This window comes from Lipophrys pholis (assembly GCF_963383615.2).
Source record: "Lipophrys pholis genome assembly, chromosome: 6".
In the NCBI taxonomy this organism is placed as follows: Eukaryota; Metazoa; Chordata; class Actinopteri; order Blenniiformes; family Blenniidae; genus Lipophrys; species Lipophrys pholis.
This window is the reverse complement of record NC_137629.1, coordinates 2871138-2890704: the sequence shown is the minus strand read 5'-3', so window position 1 is coordinate 2890704 and position 19567 is coordinate 2871138. Positions and strand designations below refer to the sequence as shown.

Genomic DNA, 19567 nt, shown 5'->3' with positions numbered 1-19567 from the left:
TGCTGTATGAGCCTTCCAATTGTACACATAATTGAAATTAATTCACCCCTGAGTGTATGTTGGTCTGAACCACGTCTGGTTTTTAGAGGATTACATTATTCCATCGAGGTTTAATGGAGTTTCTTGTCAAAACCAGATCAAAATAATGAAGCTTTAATGAGCCTAATGACTTGAGTGAGTAAGCATCTATAGTGTGATTAGATCCCGTTCGCCCCCTCAGGCCTTCGGGAAAGTCGATAAAAGGGATTTTTGGATGACATTTAACTAAATCCTTCTGGAGATTGTTTTGTAGTTGGGGTTGTTATGGCGTGTTGAGGGCGTCGCGAAGCCCACATGAGAGAAATCCATATTAGGCAAGACTACGGAGCACAAAGTTTGTCGAACTTTGGCTCATTTCTTTCCTTAAAATAGCTGCACTGTTGATTTATCAGCACCGCTCAGGATTTCTTTTCAGCAGCTTCGATGTGTCGTCTGTTTTCAATTCAGTCCTACCGTCATGATAAAAAAAAGCCTCATTTGAATGTTTCTTTCAGCTCAGAACAAACCAGACCTGCAACATTAATGTGATATGACTGACTGTGTTCGTACAGTGGAGATCTCTGTTCCTCGTGTCATGCAGTGGTCAGAGGAAGAATAGTAGGGATTTCATATGTAAACCTAAACAGTGTGACAACAACAACATTGATTTCAATTTGTGTTTATGTGTATTTATGACTGTTTTGTTTGTTTAAATCTTCTTACACATTCACATTATGTGAACTTCTTGACCTCCATAAGTCTCCTAGGAGGAAAATATAAACCTTTTTTCAGTAAGAAGAAGGTCAAGTTGACGGTTAGACGAGCTGTTAATACATCTGGATTTAGATGAAGTCAGCAGGAAATGAATGGAAGTGAATTCAAATTTGGGTGAAATTGACTGGGAATCTTATTTTGGCTATAAATATGAAACACATTTTAAACTAGGCGACACAAACAGATCAATTTCATCTTGACTGGGCCGGTCCGGTACAATTGTGCCATAATAACCTTTAAATTCAAACTTGTTTTATTTTCCTCTGTTGTGGCGCAGAGTATTTATGATAGAAATGTTGATATTTTCATAAAACCAAACTTTTACTAAGGAAAATGACTCCAAACACAACATGAATTCATTTTTAATGAAACTTTCTGGTGCAAAATCCAGTGAAATGTCCATGAAACTTCTCCTGTACCGTTGCATTCTGGGTGTTTTTACAGACTCCCCCTGACAGCACGGCTCTGAGGCCAGTTTGAAAACAACCAGGTAGCTTTCAGGGCAGCATCACCGACATCTCAGCTCGAGTCTCAGTGTCGTGTCTGGTACTCTTTTATTAAAACAAAAAAACAATTATGTTTTCTTGAAGGTTTTACAATTTACTTGGTGGTTTGCTGACCAGGTCTTTTTAATAAAAACAAAAAACAACAACCTTTATTTAAAGAAAATTGCATCACATATCAAGATCAATCATATTTAAAATTGTACCTTCTTACATTTAGAAGTTTATTTCACACAACATTTGCATTTATATTAAGTAATAAATGACGCTGTAGTGTTTCGTACAGTCGAGTTTAAACTCCAGCCTCAAAGAAATGAGAGAGCTGCTGTATTTAATCTCTCTCCTTCACTTCTGACGATCTTCTCGGAGCGAGGATCTCTGTAGTGTCGCTCTGCGCTTCCTGAACTGGGTTTTATTGCTCAGTCGAGTCGTTTGGAAGCACTTTGTTGTGGCTCGTCTGCCCGAGGGCCTGCCGGCGGCGGTGGCGTGCTGCTCAGATTATCGGTCTGACCGTATCGCCACTCGTACGTCTCCGAGACGAATGCGTTTCCAGGAATGAACTGAAGCAGAATGTTTTCATCTCCCGTCCAGGTGGCCGAGACCCGCTGCAAGAAGGTGTGCACCTCCAAGTCCGACCTGAGGACCAACGACTTCAGCATCGTGGGCTCGCTCCCGCGGGACTTCGAACTGTCGAACTTTGACTGCTACGGGAAGCCCATCGACAACGCCTCCGCTCTCGGCAAATCGCAGGCCAAGAACAACAAGAAACCTCCTCCACCAAAGCCAGTCATCCCCTCTGCTGCCAAGCGGGTTGATCTGTACGCCAGAGCCCTCTTCCCCTTCACCTTCCTCTTCTTCAACGTCATCTATTGGTCCATATATTTGTGATTATCTTGAAATGATCATGAATTATGAACCTCTCAGTTAATTTATTGGTAAAGTCCAAAGTGAACACTGAGAAATGTGAAACCTGCCCACATAAATCTATATATTATTATTACTATTCTTAATATGACATTTATCCTACTATAAAAAGATGTTGATTGGTGAATTGGTGATCACCCCTTTATCTTTCTTTCACTAAGATCAGTATATTATAGCCTCTTGTATGAAATGATTTTATGGACTGATAGTGGTGCTTGAACGGCTGAACACAGGATCGCAGAAATTGCAGCTGTCGTGATGAATAGTGTGCAAACAAATCCACCAAGGTTGTTTCTGTAGGAGCAGAGCTGCAGATGCACAGATCTGTTAAAGAGCTTTTGTAAATAGCTGCTTTTGTTTCTTTTGCCCTCGCTCAGTGCTTGCGGGTTTATTGACGGGCTCGTTTAACACGACAATTATTTCCAGTGAAAACGCAAAACTTTTCTTAACGTTTCCGGCGTCCGTTTACGCGACAACGGTGCTCAGAGTCACTTAAAAAGCAACTTTCTGAGAACCGCTCCCAAGGTGGAGCTTTTTGAAAATGCACGGGCTCCGTCGCTGTGCAGACGGGCGAAAATGACACTTTCTAGAAACGCTGGGGTTCAGTCCAGAGTAGACGACGGAAACACTGCATCTGCGCATGCCCACCACGATCGTAGTAAATAGTTGTGCACATGCTCAGTAGATGGACAATATTGTTTCTTCCAGAGTGTCATGACGCACAGTCCGTATTCTCCTGGGACTCTTATTTTGACAGTCGCTGGAATAACAATCCAACTTGGATCCACTTGGTGGTCTGTCCACTAGAGCGTCTGTGTTCTCCCGTTGTTAATGTTTATAGTGGATTGCTCACGTGTGTGTGGTTTAGTTACAAAAACCCACTAGTGGTAGGAAAACTACATTGTTTTCAATGTTTCTGCCATCGCCGCGTAAACGGACATCGCCTTCGAAACGAAAACGTTTAAAAGCCTGACACGTTGTCACGTAAACGGGGTCGGAGTTAAAGCACTTTATTTGAGCTTCAAAGTTTAACATTGTAAATACTTTGCATGTTGAAGATTTTGCATGTATAGCCTACAAAAAGATATATATATATATATATATATATATATTTCAAGTTTTAGATTTTCTGGTTGTTATGATTTGCTCTTGAGAAGAAAAGTGGAATCAGTGAAACACTCCTGCTCCTGTCCAGATGGTCATGTGACACTGCCGCCCCCCCAGCCATGTAGCGTTTTGACACTTTGTCCCACTTTGTTATGTGTGTAAATGGATCACCACACTGAGCTGCGTGTTTGTGAAAGAAAAATAAACCACCAGATGACTTTTTAAACATGCCACGTGATTAAAAGCCACACAAAGGTTTAAATTAAACAGTTTCCTCTTTCTTTTTCCTCATGAAATGGTGAGAAAGCAGCCATTTGGTTCAGACTGTTGACTCGCTTGTATTTGGGTGCAAACAGCTTTTATTCCCACTCTTATTCGCCCGTTCCACAATTGCAGGCGACACAACATGCAACAGATGTTTCTCCCACCGAGGCTCGACCCCCCCTAATCAGCCAGAGCAGCCATCAATTATTCATACAAACCTGCTTGGAAAATGACCCCCGACTATCATTGTGAGCCTTGTCATATGAAATCTGTCTCCGGCCTAATGAAGCCAGATGAATGCCGACCTCGTGTCACGACAACGGGGTCGCCTTGAAGGAGTTTGAAGCCGTTTAGGTTGTTCATATGATTTTGGTCGTCTTGGTGAGCACAAAATGAAAACAGCATCCCTCTCTCTCTCTCTCTCTCTCTCTCTCTCTCTCTCTCTCTCTCTCTCTCTCTCTCTCTCTCTTTTGCTGGCTGCCATGGTTACAGACATGGGAAAAATTTAGTCTGTTGCTCCCCCAAAAAAAGCTGCGACACAAAGCGGTCGTCACCCAGAGACTGAACAGTGATTTTAAAACATGCACAGTGATGAAAATCTGGAGTGAATTATTTGGTGTGTTTATGGTTAGTTTGCATTGATATGAATATTAATTTCTGCTCTCAGTGAAATCTCTCATCAGGGAGCTTTTGCACTGTAGTGCCCCCCGATGGTCAATTCTATATTGACTCATTGTAATAGGAAGATAAATGCTCTCCCGGGAGAAGAACAGATGTAGGACAGGTCCTTTGTAAAGTGTTGTGATGGAGACGAAATAGATCTTTCCCTCTCTTATCACGTGGAAATATCTGGAAATAAATGCACACACAAAAAGTGTGGAGAGCTACTAAATAGAAATGCACACCAAATGCTAAATGAAACAACGTAGTGACCGATAATGTAATAATTTAGACCATTTTAAAAATAGTTAAGCAAATAACTCTACAAAAATGTGATCAAATGCAGAAATGCAATTCTTGCATATAATAAAGATGTATTATTTGTTAATTTTTGCAGTTTTTGTGCAGTTTTCATGTTAGAAATGTCATGGTGGATGGATGGTCATATCCACTCATTGAGGATACAAACTATGCAGCTTTAACTCTTAATTATTGTTGCTGTTTTTGTTTATTTTTAGGATTTTATCGAATTATAAGCAAATTATTACATTATTGGCTTAATTCCATTTGAAATTATTAAATTACTGGCATGGTATCATATTATTGGTTGATCCAAGCCCCTTTAAGTATAATCATGAAGATATTAATTTCAAATAGGTTTGTATACAGGTAATCTTTTTTTTAAACTTTTGTAATATTGTGTATCAGAAATACATTAGTGAAGCATGTTTTTATACATGGCTTTTTTGCATTTCAATGCAATCACACATGTTTGTGTGTGCATGAAAATACCTACTGTATATATTTATGATCTCGTGCATTTATATATAATTCCCAAAATGTATTTGCGGGTCCTTCAGTGTGCAGGAGAAGTAAAATACACACAATCAAGGAGGTGAGGGAGGAAACACCTCACAACAGCTTCATCACAGAAAAATGGAAATATTAGTCAAAACTTCAGTGACTGTGTCTGACGTGTGAATCTGTGAGGAAACAAAGCGACCTTGTTCTCCTCGGTTTGTTTGTAGCGTCACACTCCTCAGCTCAGCTCCTCCTGCTTCTGCACTCCACGTTTCTCCCTCACGGCCTCATATACCTGCCCAGGATTTTTTTTGATTAGTTTTTTTAGTAAGTTACTTATTCTGATCCATGGTGGCCATAAACAGCACTTCCTGCTTCCTGCGTTACCGTGGTAACATAAACACCTAATGTGTGCAGGGTAGCAGCAGCCCAGTCACGTCATTTATTATTTTTTTCAGTTTCGGCGTTACTGTTCGCTGTGTGGGAGGCTTTCATTCATCCAACATGAAATTTGTCTTTTCTTCACTCATTGAATTGTACTCCACTTTATGTTGGCTGTCTCTAGCTGTTAAGGTTTTCTTTTTCACATACGCACATGTTGTTCATATTTATTTACCAGCAGTTATCTGACAAAGCACATTATATTATATTATCTTGATTGTAAGTCAACAGTTGAATTATGTGACTGAATGCTAAAAGTGTAGGTGTGATGCTGATTTCTGCAGCAAACGTCACAAGAAAGACCAGTCCACTGGTCACCGCTGATCAGAGGCAGTTTGATGATGAAAATCACTGCAGCAGAACATCGAATATATCAAACACAGTGCTGCTAACAGGTGTGACTCGTGTGTGTGTGTGTGTGTGTGTGTGTGTGTGTGTGTGTGTGTGTGTGTGTGTGTGTGTGTGTGTGTGTGCGCCCCCTCCCCAGCACCCTGCTAGTAGCACAGTTCAGTAACCTATATCACGCAGGGTGTTCTCTAATCCAACATGACCTCTCGCCAGGCTCCTGCGCGGCCACCAGGACCGACGCCATGACAGCCTGGCGATGATTAGTGGAGGCACAGTGGGTGAGGGGGAGACACACGGCTTATTGGAAGCTCTTTTACTGCTTTCACACATCAGTCTCTGGTTTGCTCCCGTAGAAAGAAATACAGAGCAAACATTACCTACAACACTTAAAATAAGAATATTGTCGAGTTTGTAGCATCACTTAAAGATATAATCACCTTTTTACTGAATGATACAAGAATATAAAACTCAAATACGGGATTTTTCTTTTTTTTCAGTTTTTTCAGAAACCCCAGACATAACAGGCATTTCTCTTCTCCAAATGAGAGATTTCCGGTCACACATGATTTTCCACTCCCTCACAGGTGCTGTGGCAGTCTGGCAGAAGAGTTTGGCACAGGAGTGCAGAAGTGTGGAGGATGCCATTTCCTGTCATCGACTGAACCAACGTGGAAAACAGCCGTGACCGTCGGTCCTGTCATTAAAGTTAGTTCTGCTCAGCCCAGAGGAGAGAGAGCGCAGAGCGGCGGGGATGAAAAGGTGAAGGAGAAAGAGCAGAAAGACCAACAGTGGCGGAGATGGAGAAAAAAAAATTGAAGTTCGGAGAACCTCTCAAAATCATTTCATCATTTGAAGCGTGACTTGATGTATTTACTATTTGACCATAACAGTATGTAATTGATTTTCGCCGCTTGAATTCAAACTTGAAGCTCGGGGTAGCATCATATAAACACGTTTCAAGTGAAAATTCATAGCTATTTCACAAAGGTTTTGCGTTTACACAGCAACGGTTTGAGATTGACGTTTATTTACACCAAAATGACAGAATCACTGAAAATGATGTAGTTAGCATGCCAGGCCACTAGTTGGTGCTGTTTTTTGTTTTGGTAATGACACCACAAACACATACAACAGAGAACAATAAACATTAACAATGGAAGAACACAGATATTCTACTGGACAGACGACCAAGTTGGATTGATATTGCTGTGACTGTCAAAATAAAAGTACCAAGTCCAGGAGAATATGGACTGGGAGTCATGACACCACGAAGCAAACTTTGTTCTGATTGTTCAGCTACTGAGCATGTGCAGAACTACTAGTTACTATGGCAGTGGTCACATGACCACTAGCAGCGTTTCAGAAAAGTTCAGTTTTCCCCCGGATACAGAGTAAGAACTTTTTCAAAAAGTTCCACCTTGGGAGCCGTTTTCAAAAACTTGCATGTCAGATAAAAAATTTCTGTTTTCACCCAAAAACATTGTTCTGTAGACGAAACATAAGCCTGCGAATCACATCGATCACGTCACAATGTCGCCTCAGGACACTTTCAAACATTTTCTATTAACTTCTCCTCCAGCTGTTTCTTTGCATGGCTCAATACACCATCTGGTGGTGAAAACATGTATTTCAAGACTAACTAGGCTGGAGTAATTTGCGTACCCTGCTGAGTTTAGTGGGTGTATTCACAGCACATCATAAAACAGTGTTTGAGTAAACATCAGGATTGTTTTTCTATTTGACTGATTATTATTTTTAGGTCATATGAATTTCCATGTATGCTTTCGCAAAGCGTCACCATTCTCACTGTTGTATTTGTTTTTATCTTGTACAAATAGTAGTATGTCAGGTATGCCTCTGATGCAATAATATGTCATGTTTGGACGTCATATTTGGGCCAAATAGAACATTGGGATAGAAATTAATAGAAATTTAGTGACAAATGGATTTTTTAAACCTATTAATGGTGAAATGTTTGTCATCTTAGTTGTTGTTTTTTTCCTTTCCTTACATATATTGATTTACTAAGAAAGGTTTTAAAGGGTTAAACAAACACATCAGTTATTGTACCTTTAATTAACCTGGACATCATCTCCCTGAATGCATAGTAACCCTAATCTTATTATAAATTTTTGCATGTTTTTCATATCAAGGCATCTAGTTAGTGAACATAGATTTTGCCTGTGACGAAAACTACTTGATATGAATCCCTGCTTCAGATTATAAAGGGATCAAGTGTGTTTGAAGTTATTAGTCTGGAGCACTCGTGTGGTCCGAGGCTTCTGGAGGTCGAGTATAAAAGACTGAAAGCTATTGACGCACGCTGACGCAGTAAAGTGTCCACTCTCAGCACTCTTTCCGACCTTGGGGCCGATCCCTGCAGGTTTAACTCCCCCGAAAAACTCTTCTATTGGCAGGATGTGCTTGGTGTAGCAACTCCGCTCCATCCAAAAGGCCTCGTTCTGCATTCACATCGCCTCTTTCACTGCTCAAACAGCCTTTAAGTCGCTGTCATGTCAGCAGGAGCTCCTGTTTTCTCTTCTCCGATCCACTGACACGACACAGGAAATTAGCAATGCTGTTGTCTTCGTGTTAATGCTGTTTTTCTTTCTCTGGATTTGAGTGGTGAGCTCTGATCACTCCTGAAGTTAGAAAGCAGCTCTTTCAGTGATTAGAAACTGTAGATTTCATGGACTAAAGCTGCAGTGATGTGTATCATGCCCTCAGTGGGCTGGTTTGTGGTCTTGGAGCAGTTTTCATGAGCCGTGAATTCTTCACACAACACAGCCGAGCCCCGGGGCGCCACAGTGGTTTGAACAGTGGAGACAGCCACCGCACGAGTTGAAATCAGGTTTTCTCAGCGGAAATGTGGTTTTCTCTGGCTGTGAGACTCAGTGCTGTATTTATGGATCAGTTGGCATCGTGTTTAAGTGTCTGAAATGTCTTCCAGCTCTCCCACCCAGTGTCCACTGGAGGAAGTTCCAAACCTTTTCTTAATCATGTTACCACGGTGTAAAACGTCTGTGGCACTGTTGTTTATTTATGGAAATTACTAAACCTATAGTCACTGCGTGATTTGTAGGATTTTATTTCCATCCACATTCGCTCACAAAGTCAAAGTGGTTTGCCCTCCGGTGAGAAGGTCTCCAGTTTAGGCTTTGAGGGCCGTTTACACGACAACTCTTCAAGTGAAAACATCTTGTCTTTGTGTTTTCGTTTCAGAAAAGTTTCATATTTACATGGCAACGTATTGAAAACGTTGCCCATTCACACGCAATGATGTAGTTATCATGACAGGCCACTAGTTGGCGCTAGTGTTCATTCATTCATTCATTTTCTTCCGCTTATCCGTTTCCGGGTCACGGGGGTGACAGTCTGAGCACCGTCACCCAGATCACAATGCACCATTTAAGAACCTTCCTGCAGGTGGTGAGCCCACGGGAAGGTGGCGCCCGGCGTGGGACACGAACCCACTACCCTGAGATTGTGAGTCTCATGCTCTACCAACTGAGCTAGCCGGGGTTGGCGCTAGTGTTTGTTTTTGTAATGAAAGCACACACACGGAGCACAGAACAATGAGCTCTAAACATGAACAATGGGAGAACACGGACATTCGTATTTGGTGACTGTCAGCGATAAAACTACCAATATGAGCTGTATGTTTGTTATTGTCCATCTACTCACACGTGCAGAAAAACGATTTACTACGGTGGTGTTGCACAGGCGTAGTAGCAGCGATTCCTACAAAGTCTCGTTTTCGCCTGTTTACACTGCGATGGAACCCCAGCATTTTCAAAAAGTTCCATTTTCAGTGGCCCATTTGTCGTGAAATTCAACGTTAGCTTTTATAGGTGTGACTCTGTCTGTCTGTGTTTCTCACGTGATGGACTAAGATCAGCTGCAGTCGATCTTAAGTTGGATTAAAGGACTATAAAAGATGGATGGATGCATACGATCCAATGTTTAACATACACTTTGTAACCAGAGGCAATCCTCACTACCCATAACCAAATGAATTAAATTCATTTTGTTCTTATGTAACGTGACGGTTATCACTCTATTTTCACCCACAGTCAGGTATCAGGTGGTTTTACTCATGTGGGATCAGCATGTTTTTCAGTTAGAAAACACTTTTTCACTACTTCAACAGTCCTAGAGTTGTTTACATTGAAGAAGGCAGCCTGCTTTGTTAATCCCCTTGAGTAAATCAATTTTTCTGAATTCACCCGTCCTTTAATGCTGCCTGTCATAGAGATTTGAGTTTGAGTTTTACATTTTGATACTGTTTATAGGTTGCAGTCCTGGAACATTTTAACGCTGGTCTCATTGAAGACATTAGTGACGCGTATCTTGGGGAATTTTTTGCAATTATTTGCACAGAGAAGAAATCGACCATATTGAACTGAGTAATACAGACTGTCTGTTGCTTTATTGAGCTCTTGGACAGCCTGAACTATCCATCAGAACTTTCATCCAGAATTGTCAGAAACAATCCATTGGGAGTGCAATGAATGGATGAATTCCATTTTGCAGAGCAAATCCCTTCCCATTAAATTAATAGGACTATTATCCAAAATTACAAATGAATGATGCAGGTTAGAATCTCTTAGAGGAATGTCTGCTTTTTCTGATATTGACTCTGCAAGACACCAGAAACTCCTACAGTAGTTACAGTTTGTCTGGTGGGATTGCAAACTTGTTCACCTGTTTTACCGTTGATAATGTTTAACTAGATCAGTCAACTAGAATTTCCAGTGTTTCATCGTTTACTTAATTTAGAATCATTGGACCGTATTGGGGTGATTTTGTTTGGCTTATTGTTGCTGCTTGAATAACTGATTGCGCGGATCCCTTTTCTCCACGGCACCTCTATGCTTGATTATGATCTATCAGATATTGTTGTTGGTTAAGTGTTGGTTGCTGTTGTTGTGGACGAACATTAAGGTGCTAATGGGGGTCAAGGGTTTTGCTCCCTTGCCCATGGCGGCGACCTGTCCGCTGTAGGAATAGAACCTGCCACTCCCAACTCCACTCCTCTAACTGCTAGGCCACCACTGCCCAATTGGGCTTTACCATCTGATGGGGATTGAACCCACAACCTGAAACCCTGTGCCTGAAAGACGACCCACTCCAAACAACTGAAAATCCCTTTTCATAAAAACATGTAGGGAAGAAAAAACTCCAGGGAGTTCACAAAAAAAAAAAAATTTCTGAAGGTCAGTCTAGACACAGAGGTTAATTTCAAATAGAGAAATCAAACCATGTGTCAGAGAACAAAGTCGCTCAGCAAGATGATGCCGGTCTGAAGTCTCAGCGGATTCCAAACGATGCATGCAGAATTAATGACGGAGGAAAAGAAGCCACAAATATTGTTGCACGCAGTGGCCTCCACAGCAGCGAGGGAACCGTCCTAATCACTGAAACGTGATGAAATGTCATGTGCCACATCCACACAGCGAGTGTTCGTCCATCACAGGACGGGTGGACGCTCCAGTGAAACACGGAAATGCTGCCGTTGTAGTTTTGTCTCGGCAAGAGCTCCGAATAAATGCCAGGAATGTAACGGCTTCCTCTGAAGCAGCCACACAGGATTTCTGCTCCACATAAACCTGAGTGCTTGAACATTTCCTTAAAGGTCACCGACTTAGTTTTACTGCTTCGCGCTCTTCAGACTACCGGACACATTCTCACTAACAAGTGTCATGTTTTACTCGTTATTTTGCACAATGGTGAATATTCTTTTGCAGGTCATGATTTGATTACAATCTACACTCATATCAAAACTCATTTAGAAGACTCCTAAGTGATGTGACATTTGAATTATCCCCCGGGCCGCAGTGTCACTGCTTTGCAATATGCAGCATAAGATAATCACACCTAAATTACATTTCAGTGCAGCGGTGGAGAGAATCCATGCATGGATGAACCACAGGACAAGGTCACACTCCTGTGATCCTCAGCACAGGTAGATGAGTGGACAGGTTACAGGAGGATTTAAGTAAGAAAAGCATCAGACAACTCAAGTATTTGTCAGGAGTATACACTGAAAAAGGAAAATACTTGGACCAACTGAACTAATTGCTTCAATTGGTAACACCTAAATGAATCAAGTTCTATGAACTTAAAATATTTAATTAACTTAAGTTTGAAGAATTTGATTCATTTAGGTGTTACCGATTGAAGCAATTAGTTAAGTTGGTCCAGGTATTTTCTTTTTTCAATGTAATTAAAGCACAAGAGGAAAACTCTAGATGAATACATGTTGGGTTGACTTGTAGTTTTAGACCTCTCCTGTTTTCTATAACCATTAAGTCTTTTCTCCAACGGCCTCCCGGCCATGAGTTTGATTAATCAGTTTAAAGAATGAATGAATGGGTATTAGTTTACATGTCTGGTTAACTCTCTGCCTGTAAGCACTCGTATCTTTTTAGTTCTCACAGTGTATCCCATGCTCACATATTTCAGAGGTAATTAGAGTTAAAACATTGATTGTGACCACTCACAATGTCAAGATGTTTAGCTTCGTCTCTTAGTTAGTTGAATCGTTTTCCAGGACATCAGAAACATACGAGAGCAATGATCTCTTCAGGATCCAGGATGCCATGTGAGGTGCTGTCCGTGGTGCTGAAATCAAACTGTTGCCTCAATCATCATCTTCCGCCTCGCTCCCCTCACTCTCAGCTTCATTAGTCTGAGCCCAGATTACTATCTCCACACTGCCTGGTGATTAATATACATGTGTCTGCGCAGGCTGAGATGTGCATGTCATAAAAACAGGGGAGTCGGTTGCCACTTATTTCCTGTCGGGTGAAGTATTGCTCTCCTCCTTTTAACCCTGTTCAAAATGGCACCAGGACCGCGCATATATTTGCAACGGATTCGTATGCAGAAGGTGGAAATAAGCAGTGGATCAAAGTTAAAGAGGAGATTCATTTGATGGCTATTCCTGGAGGGCAAGAGTGACGGCCCCCAGCTGCTGCACTTGATGAGTTTTCACAGTAAGAAATGTTGGCCTTTAACACGCTGCAGACAGCCTTGGTTTTTTTCTTTTAACTGACCAAAGACATTAAAAGGTCATAATCATAGTTTTTTTGGGCTTGATACTAGTATCACTGTTTTCTGACAGTCGTACAAAACAATTTTGAATATTTACATTATTCCTTTTTTGGAACTTAAATGAAAAAAAAGCGAACTATAAACTTGTTGAACCGAAGGAAATCAGCGTACAGAGATACAATATGTTTATAGAGGTAAAAGTGTAAATAAACTTGTAAATTACACTCTTAAAAGTTATTCGGTATCTTGCCATGTCAGCTACAAGGTCAGAGGTATTTTTCAGACCTTTGGTAGCCACAGCAGTTCATGTCGGCAGCTGTTCATAACATATTTCAATACCCAGTGTCTGATATGAGAGAAACTACAGACAAGGAGTTTTTGCTTTGGTTTAATGCAACACGGTATGAAATCTTCATGATAAAATCTGCATTCAAACATTTTAATAATGGTTTAAGTTCAATGTCCACAAAGGATTTCCATCTTTTGCATGTGCATTTTTTTTTCCCTTTGGATTTTCTTGCATCATAAAATGCAACAAATGACTCGTCTTTGCATCATTCAGCAAATCTGCTGAAAGATCTGAAGCCATTTCACCCACAGTGTCTCTCCTCTATGTAATGTTGGCGATGGCGTGTTGCTTTGCAGAAGCTCATTATCTCTGCATGTGTTTCTCAGTTTCACCCTCACAATGGAGCCTTGATGGGATTACCACCTCACCAGCTATAAAGTAGCTTCCTCCTATTGCTGTGTCACCAATTTGTTTATTTATTCTTCAACGTGTTGTGATCCACAGAATGATTGGTTGTGACATTAGCAGCCAATTTTGGAAACCAATGAGCTTCCAGCCTGTCTGCAAATTGTCCCGCCCAGAACAAGGATCCTGATTGGCTGGAAGTTATATCATTTTAATTTTTAAAAGTTTCTCTCTAAGTCAGATACTTATGCCAAAACAGTGTAATTACCAAAAGAATCTATCTATCTATCTATCTATCTATCTATCTATCTATCTATCTATCTATCTATCTATCTATCGATCTATCTATCTATCTATCTATCTATCTATCTATCTATCTATCATCCATCCATCCATCCATCCATCCATCCATCCATCCATCCATCCATCCATCTATCTATCTATCTATAGTAATTAGACTGGAAGGTGGACAGGAAGAGGAAGGCACAGGTAGAGGGAGAACGAACAATTCCCACCAGACCAGTGACCAGACGAAGAGGACAAAGATACAAAATTTAAATAGGAAAACTCTGTAAGGTTCAGCTTTTGCTTTCTTTAATTAAAACCCTCAACTAAACTACAAATAGACTGAAATTCAATTTTTGGGTCTGTGTCGGTTCACTCCTGCTCCACCTGTGTAGTAAAGAAAATAACCAAACATTTGTCATTACAGTTGACGACGATAAATGAAACACTGACACCGATATATGTATATATTTTTTTATATACTAAAATAAAAAACATTGACTTACAGAAATTAAAAGAAAGAAATTAGGGATGCACCTTTACCACTTTTGTTTTTTAAAGACGAGTACAAGTATGAGCACTAACCTTTAGCTACGTCCCGGGTTGTATCGGGGATCTAGTACAAATACAAGTAATCTATGCAGTATTAGACCCAATATCCAATATTGGAATCGGTGCATCCCTAGAAAAAACATAATCACTGAGTGAACATTTTAATAATGTAAATATTGATGAGAGACGTCAGAGGCAAACTTGGTGCTTTAATGACTTTTGGTCCCCCTTGTGCCCCACCCGGAAATGATCTGGATGCGCCCCTGCCGCCAAGTCCATAAAATACACAATGATTAGAGTTCATACGGCCACATTGTGACTGTAAAAGAGATGGCACTGTGCTTTATAAATATATAAACTCTAAACTTTACTCTAATCAGACTGAGTCATTGCTGAACAATAAATCTTGAAAAACAAAGGAAATAAACGGAAGCGCTCTGTCATTTCCATTTCTATCTGAAGCGAGACGCGCTCTGGTCGCCAACTGGTTGACTCTCGGCTCTTTCCGTCTCTGTCCGCCTTCTCATTAACATTCCTCACTAGTGGGTGTGATGCTGAGATCTGTGCGCTCAGAGGAGGAATCAGCTGCCGGCAGGAGGGAGGAGAGGAAGGAGACACAGCAGACCGACGGACGGCGTAGGCGACCATTCCTTCACTGCTGGGCTCTTTTCACGGACGCACACCTGCGCAAAACGCTCCTTTCTTCTTCTGTTTCTCCCCAAAGCTGAACATCTCCAATATGTGTCGGATCTAACGTCTCCGGAGAGGAAAAAAGGAATAACTGACTCCCCTGGTGGATGTGGACACTTCAGCTGTGGACATGGAGAAGATAGTGAATTTATCCGTTTCTGTGCTCCTGGTTTTATGGGGATGCGCGCTCGGAGGCTCGCCCAGTGTTCAAATTGGTAAGTGTCTTGTTCAAAGGAACATTTTTTTTTTTTATTATTAAGCAAATTGTGTGCGTAAAATAGCGGGAGAGCGAGAGAGACAGAAAAAAAAAGAAGCTTGAAAATGTCTGTCACAGTTTACGTGTGTGCAGGTGTGATAGATGTTTTCTGTTGATTTCAGGGGGACTTTTTCCAAGGGGCGCGGATCAAGAGTACAGCGCGTTTCGGATAGGAATGGTTCAGTTTGGCACCTCGGAATTCAGACTGACGCCTCACATTGACAATCTGGAAGTGGCCAACAGTTTTGCTGTTACCAATTGTTGTAAGTCACAAACATATTTTCAGTATCTTTTTTCTTTCATGTTTTTTTTTTTTCCATCTTATTGCGTCCCAGCAAACCTTGATTTCCAGTTTCACCTTTTCTTTACTGCTGAAGTTCAAATAGGAAGAATCCGAGCTGATTAATCTGGATTCTCGTTGCAAACACATCGAGACTATGAGCTGGGAGTTGATGGGGAGTGTGAACAGTGGAGGCAGGGGACAAAGTTGGTTTCCACAGTAACAGTCAGTCACATACATCCGGTTTTCATTCCTTCAGATTGAAGCATCAAACGGATGACAACGCAAAAGAACGTAGAGGACGACAATTAATTTAATCTCACGATCGTTTCAAAAAACATTTTCCCCCCTGACGTAAATTAAACTGTAAACATTCAAACTATTCATATTTTTCTTGCCCCCGTATTACTTTTTTCTTTCTGAAAGCTGGAAAAACAGACCTTAACCTGATTTATCTAATGCGCCTGGTCGGTGTTGGACTCGGTGAAGCATTCTTTCTTTTTGCTTTGTGCCATTTTTGGTTCAGAAGAAAGGCAGTTTTTCTATTGCTGGTCCCTGTAGGACAGAATTGATATATGTGTGGATGTGTACAGTGTCACACAGAGGCTGGAGATGGTTTAACGGGGTGCTGGGGATTAATGTGATAAGTCAAGGGTGGAAATTTCACGCCTTTGTTGAGTTTTTTTTTTTTTCCTGAGGGCTCCAATCAGCAGGCTGTTGGACTCAGATTCCATTCATTTCAATCAGATTCACTACTTTAAAAAACTAAAGAAAGCTGTGTAAATTGTTTTTAATTTTGTAGTTTGAAATAAATTTGTATATGGGGTTTGAAAGGAGAGGGGGGTCCAGATACCCATATGCCCTCCTCCCATCTCTTTGTGGTTTCCGCCCATGAATGAATTATAAAGGATTGTGTGAAAAAAAACAACATTATTTCTATTCCGCTCATCTGAGTCACGACACTTTAGTCTGCCACGTATTTAACTCTCACCCACACTTTATGATTTATTCCTGCGTTTTTTCCCCCTTCAAAGCGCCTCATCTCCTCCTCAGACTTTCTTAAGGCTTTCTTTGACGTGGCTGCAACAAGCAGCCTGATTATAAGGTCTCTATTTTTAATAGCTGCTCTCCTTGCGTTTCATTAGGCGGTTGCCAGGCGACTGCTCCTCTCAACAGTCTCTTAAACATAAATCAAAGCGTGTGATTGGCGCGCGCCACCGTCCAATCCATTTCATTAGCGGCTCAGACCCTCCTCATCGCCCTCAGACCTCCGTCTGGTCCGGGGACACAAGAACCCTGGACCCGATCTGTTTGCATTTGAAAATGGCTTTTTATTTCTCGGTGATACGGTCCCTGCTGTGTTCACCCACGAGAACGCGCGTCTGTTGATAGATCATAAGTGCGCACTGTGCGCACTGTCAGACTTGTGCATATATTTTACAGTGTGTGTGTGTGTGTGTGTGTGTGTGTGTGTGTGTGTGTGTGTGTGTGTGTGTAAATTCTGTTGCTTAAAGCACATTTGAGTGCAGGTAATTCACCCCCCCCCCCCCCCCCCCCCCCCCCCTGGCCTTTGTGTGGAGTTTGCATGTTCTCCTTGTGCAAGTGTGGGTTTTCTCTCAGCACTTCAGCTTCTTAAAAAAAAAAAACATGTTTGGATTTATTTTCTGACTCTAATTTGCCTGAATGGGAGTGTGGGTTGATCTGTCCACTGGGATCAGTTCCAGTTTGATGAAGCACTATAGAAGATATGTACTGTAGATTAAATTACAATCCCTCCCTCCAAAAAAAGGAAGTCTTTTCGAGACACATTAGGTACCAATCACTCTTTCACTCTGACTTAGTTAACATCCCCGACTTGGAATTGGTATTTTAAATCATCTTTAAAGCAAATTAGCAGTCCGACTGTTCCCGTAAAGAAAATACACAACCTGTATGATACTATATAATATCTGATACAAATGGACTCTGCTGTCTGTTTTATTAGTAAAATTCAGTATATGTAACCCTCCCACTATAAATCAGTGCACAGCACAGTCTTTAGCTAAACACAGAATTTAATCTCCTGGGATTAACCACTGGATCTCCTGCTCGCTTGGTGGTTTGTGCTAAGCAGTTGACTCCTGTGAAAATTCAGGAGGTTTGAGGAGTGAACTTTGACCTGAACCTCGACGACGTCAGCTGCACTCCAATTCTGGCTGCAACGACTCTCAGGCGCCACTTTGCCCCGAGCTGTGCGTCGGTGTCACCGCCCCCCCGGTGAAAACAGAAAACGAATCTGTGACAGGGTGCAGAGAGCTGCTGTCAGGAGTTTTCTGCAGACTGAGTGTTTTTTCCCCAAAAATATGTGTGCATGAACGATGTGTTTCTCCTCTAATTGACTTCTGGAGTGGGAGTCATAAGTAGGTGGGCGAGATTGGGTGAAGGGATGAGGGTGGGGGCGGTGCTGATTGGGGGGGGGGGGGGGGGGGGGGGGGGGGCTTTTAAAACCAGTAGATGGCAGTCTGCCTCTCAATCCACCTCCTTCTGTAATTATAGCACATTAACAGCAGCACTTTGTCTTTTGTTAAAATGCACTTTATGAAGCGGCGGAGGAGAGAGGGGCTCGGGGAGGGGGAGGATTTTCTTTTCTTTTTTAAAGTTGACGAACCACACTGAAATACAGCAGAACGGCGTGTTTGTGTGAGCTGTCTGCTGCGGGAGCAATCACACGTTTTTATTGTAATCTGGAGGCAGAAAATCTGATTAGTCCTCTATTAATAGGGAACACCGAGAAGACCGTAAAAACTAAATCCAATTTCAGTTTTAGCACACTGTTGAACCTGAGTGACAGATTTACTTTCATGTTATTTGTTTGTCAAGTATCCCTTATTTGGCAGCAAAGGTCATTTTTATTTGGACTATTTTTTTTTTTTGCACGACATGGTCTGATAAAGTGCATGACTTTCATGTACTTGTAAGAAATGGGGCCAGCACATATGGATCGGTGTCTCCCAGACACACCACAGTGGATGTACTTGGCCTCTGCAGCAGTGTACTTCATCAACGCAGTGTGTCAGAGACAGTGGGAGGGAGGATGAGACATTCCTCCATCAATAACAGTTCATCTGGACGGGCCTGCATCTGCTGCCAACACCAGAGAGACTCACTGTGTGCGTGTTCCTGTGAGTGTGTATACAGCGTGTGTGTGTGTGTGTGTGTGTGTGTGTGTGTGTGTGTGTGTGTGTGTGTGTGTGTGTGTGTGTGTGTGTGTGTGTGTGTGTGTGTGTGTGTGTGTGTGTGTGTGTGTGTTGTTATGTCAGAGCGCTGTCCACCCAGTGCAATAACATCAAGACAGTCTTGTTCAAACTTTTTAGGATTACAGCCACATCTGAGACTCGAAGTGACTAACACACCCCGAAACTCTCCATCGCTGATAAAAATACCAGATTGTCGTGATGTTGCATACCTCTCAGTTTAATCGTGTAATTCCTGCATCGACAGAAACACTGAATTTTAAATATGTAGACAATTACCAGACAGGGTCTATCGCCCAACAATGACATCAAACTGCATCATGGGAAACCTGAGGCCCAGTCTGTTAGATGCACGGCGTATTAGAGACGACGACAAGTCGGTTTCTGCTGGCCGTTGCATTTCAGTTTCCTGTTCTGGAAGCTCTCCTAACGCCTTTTGTATTGTTTCTTACCCTTTGTGTCTGCTATTGATCGCAGACTTTAAAAAAGGTCGGTCCTGCTTATATTAGAGCAGCAGCGCTGAATGGCAAGAGAGCAGCTATAATGAGATGAAACATTTCATGAAACATGTCCTTAGATTTCGTTTCAGTGCCATTGTGTGGCAGCAGCAAGGGTCTGAAATGAGGTTTAGGTTTTTTTCCATCTGTCATTTGAAGTAATGCCACTTATGTGCATCGGGTG

The 19567-nt window shown here is 41.7% G+C and overlaps 2 protein-coding genes across 3 annotated transcripts in view; both read left to right on the top strand.

Annotated features, from left to right (window-relative positions):
- glrbb (glycine receptor, beta b) overlaps window positions 1-2183 on the top strand; it is a gene marked incomplete at both ends in the record, with an annotated part of 29822 nt that extends 27639 nt beyond the window's left edge. The window contains one exon of the mRNA XM_080466392.1: window positions 1887-2183. Coding sequence (XP_080322518.1) covers window positions 1887-2183 — 297 coding nt within the window. The remainder of the gene's footprint in view (window positions 1-1886) is intronic.
- Window positions 2184-15495: 13312 nt separating this feature from the next.
- Window positions 15496-19567, top strand: part of gria2b (glutamate receptor, ionotropic, AMPA 2b) — a gene marked incomplete at its 3' end in the record, with an annotated part of 62454 nt that continues 58382 nt past the window's right edge. For both annotated transcript variants that reach the window (XM_080464905.1, XM_080464904.1), the window contains exon 1: window positions 15496-15636. In XM_080464905.1, the coding sequence (XP_080321031.1) occupies window positions 15549-15636 (88 nt within the window). In that variant the 5' untranslated portion in view covers window positions 15496-15548. The remainder of the gene's footprint in view (window positions 15637-19567) is intronic.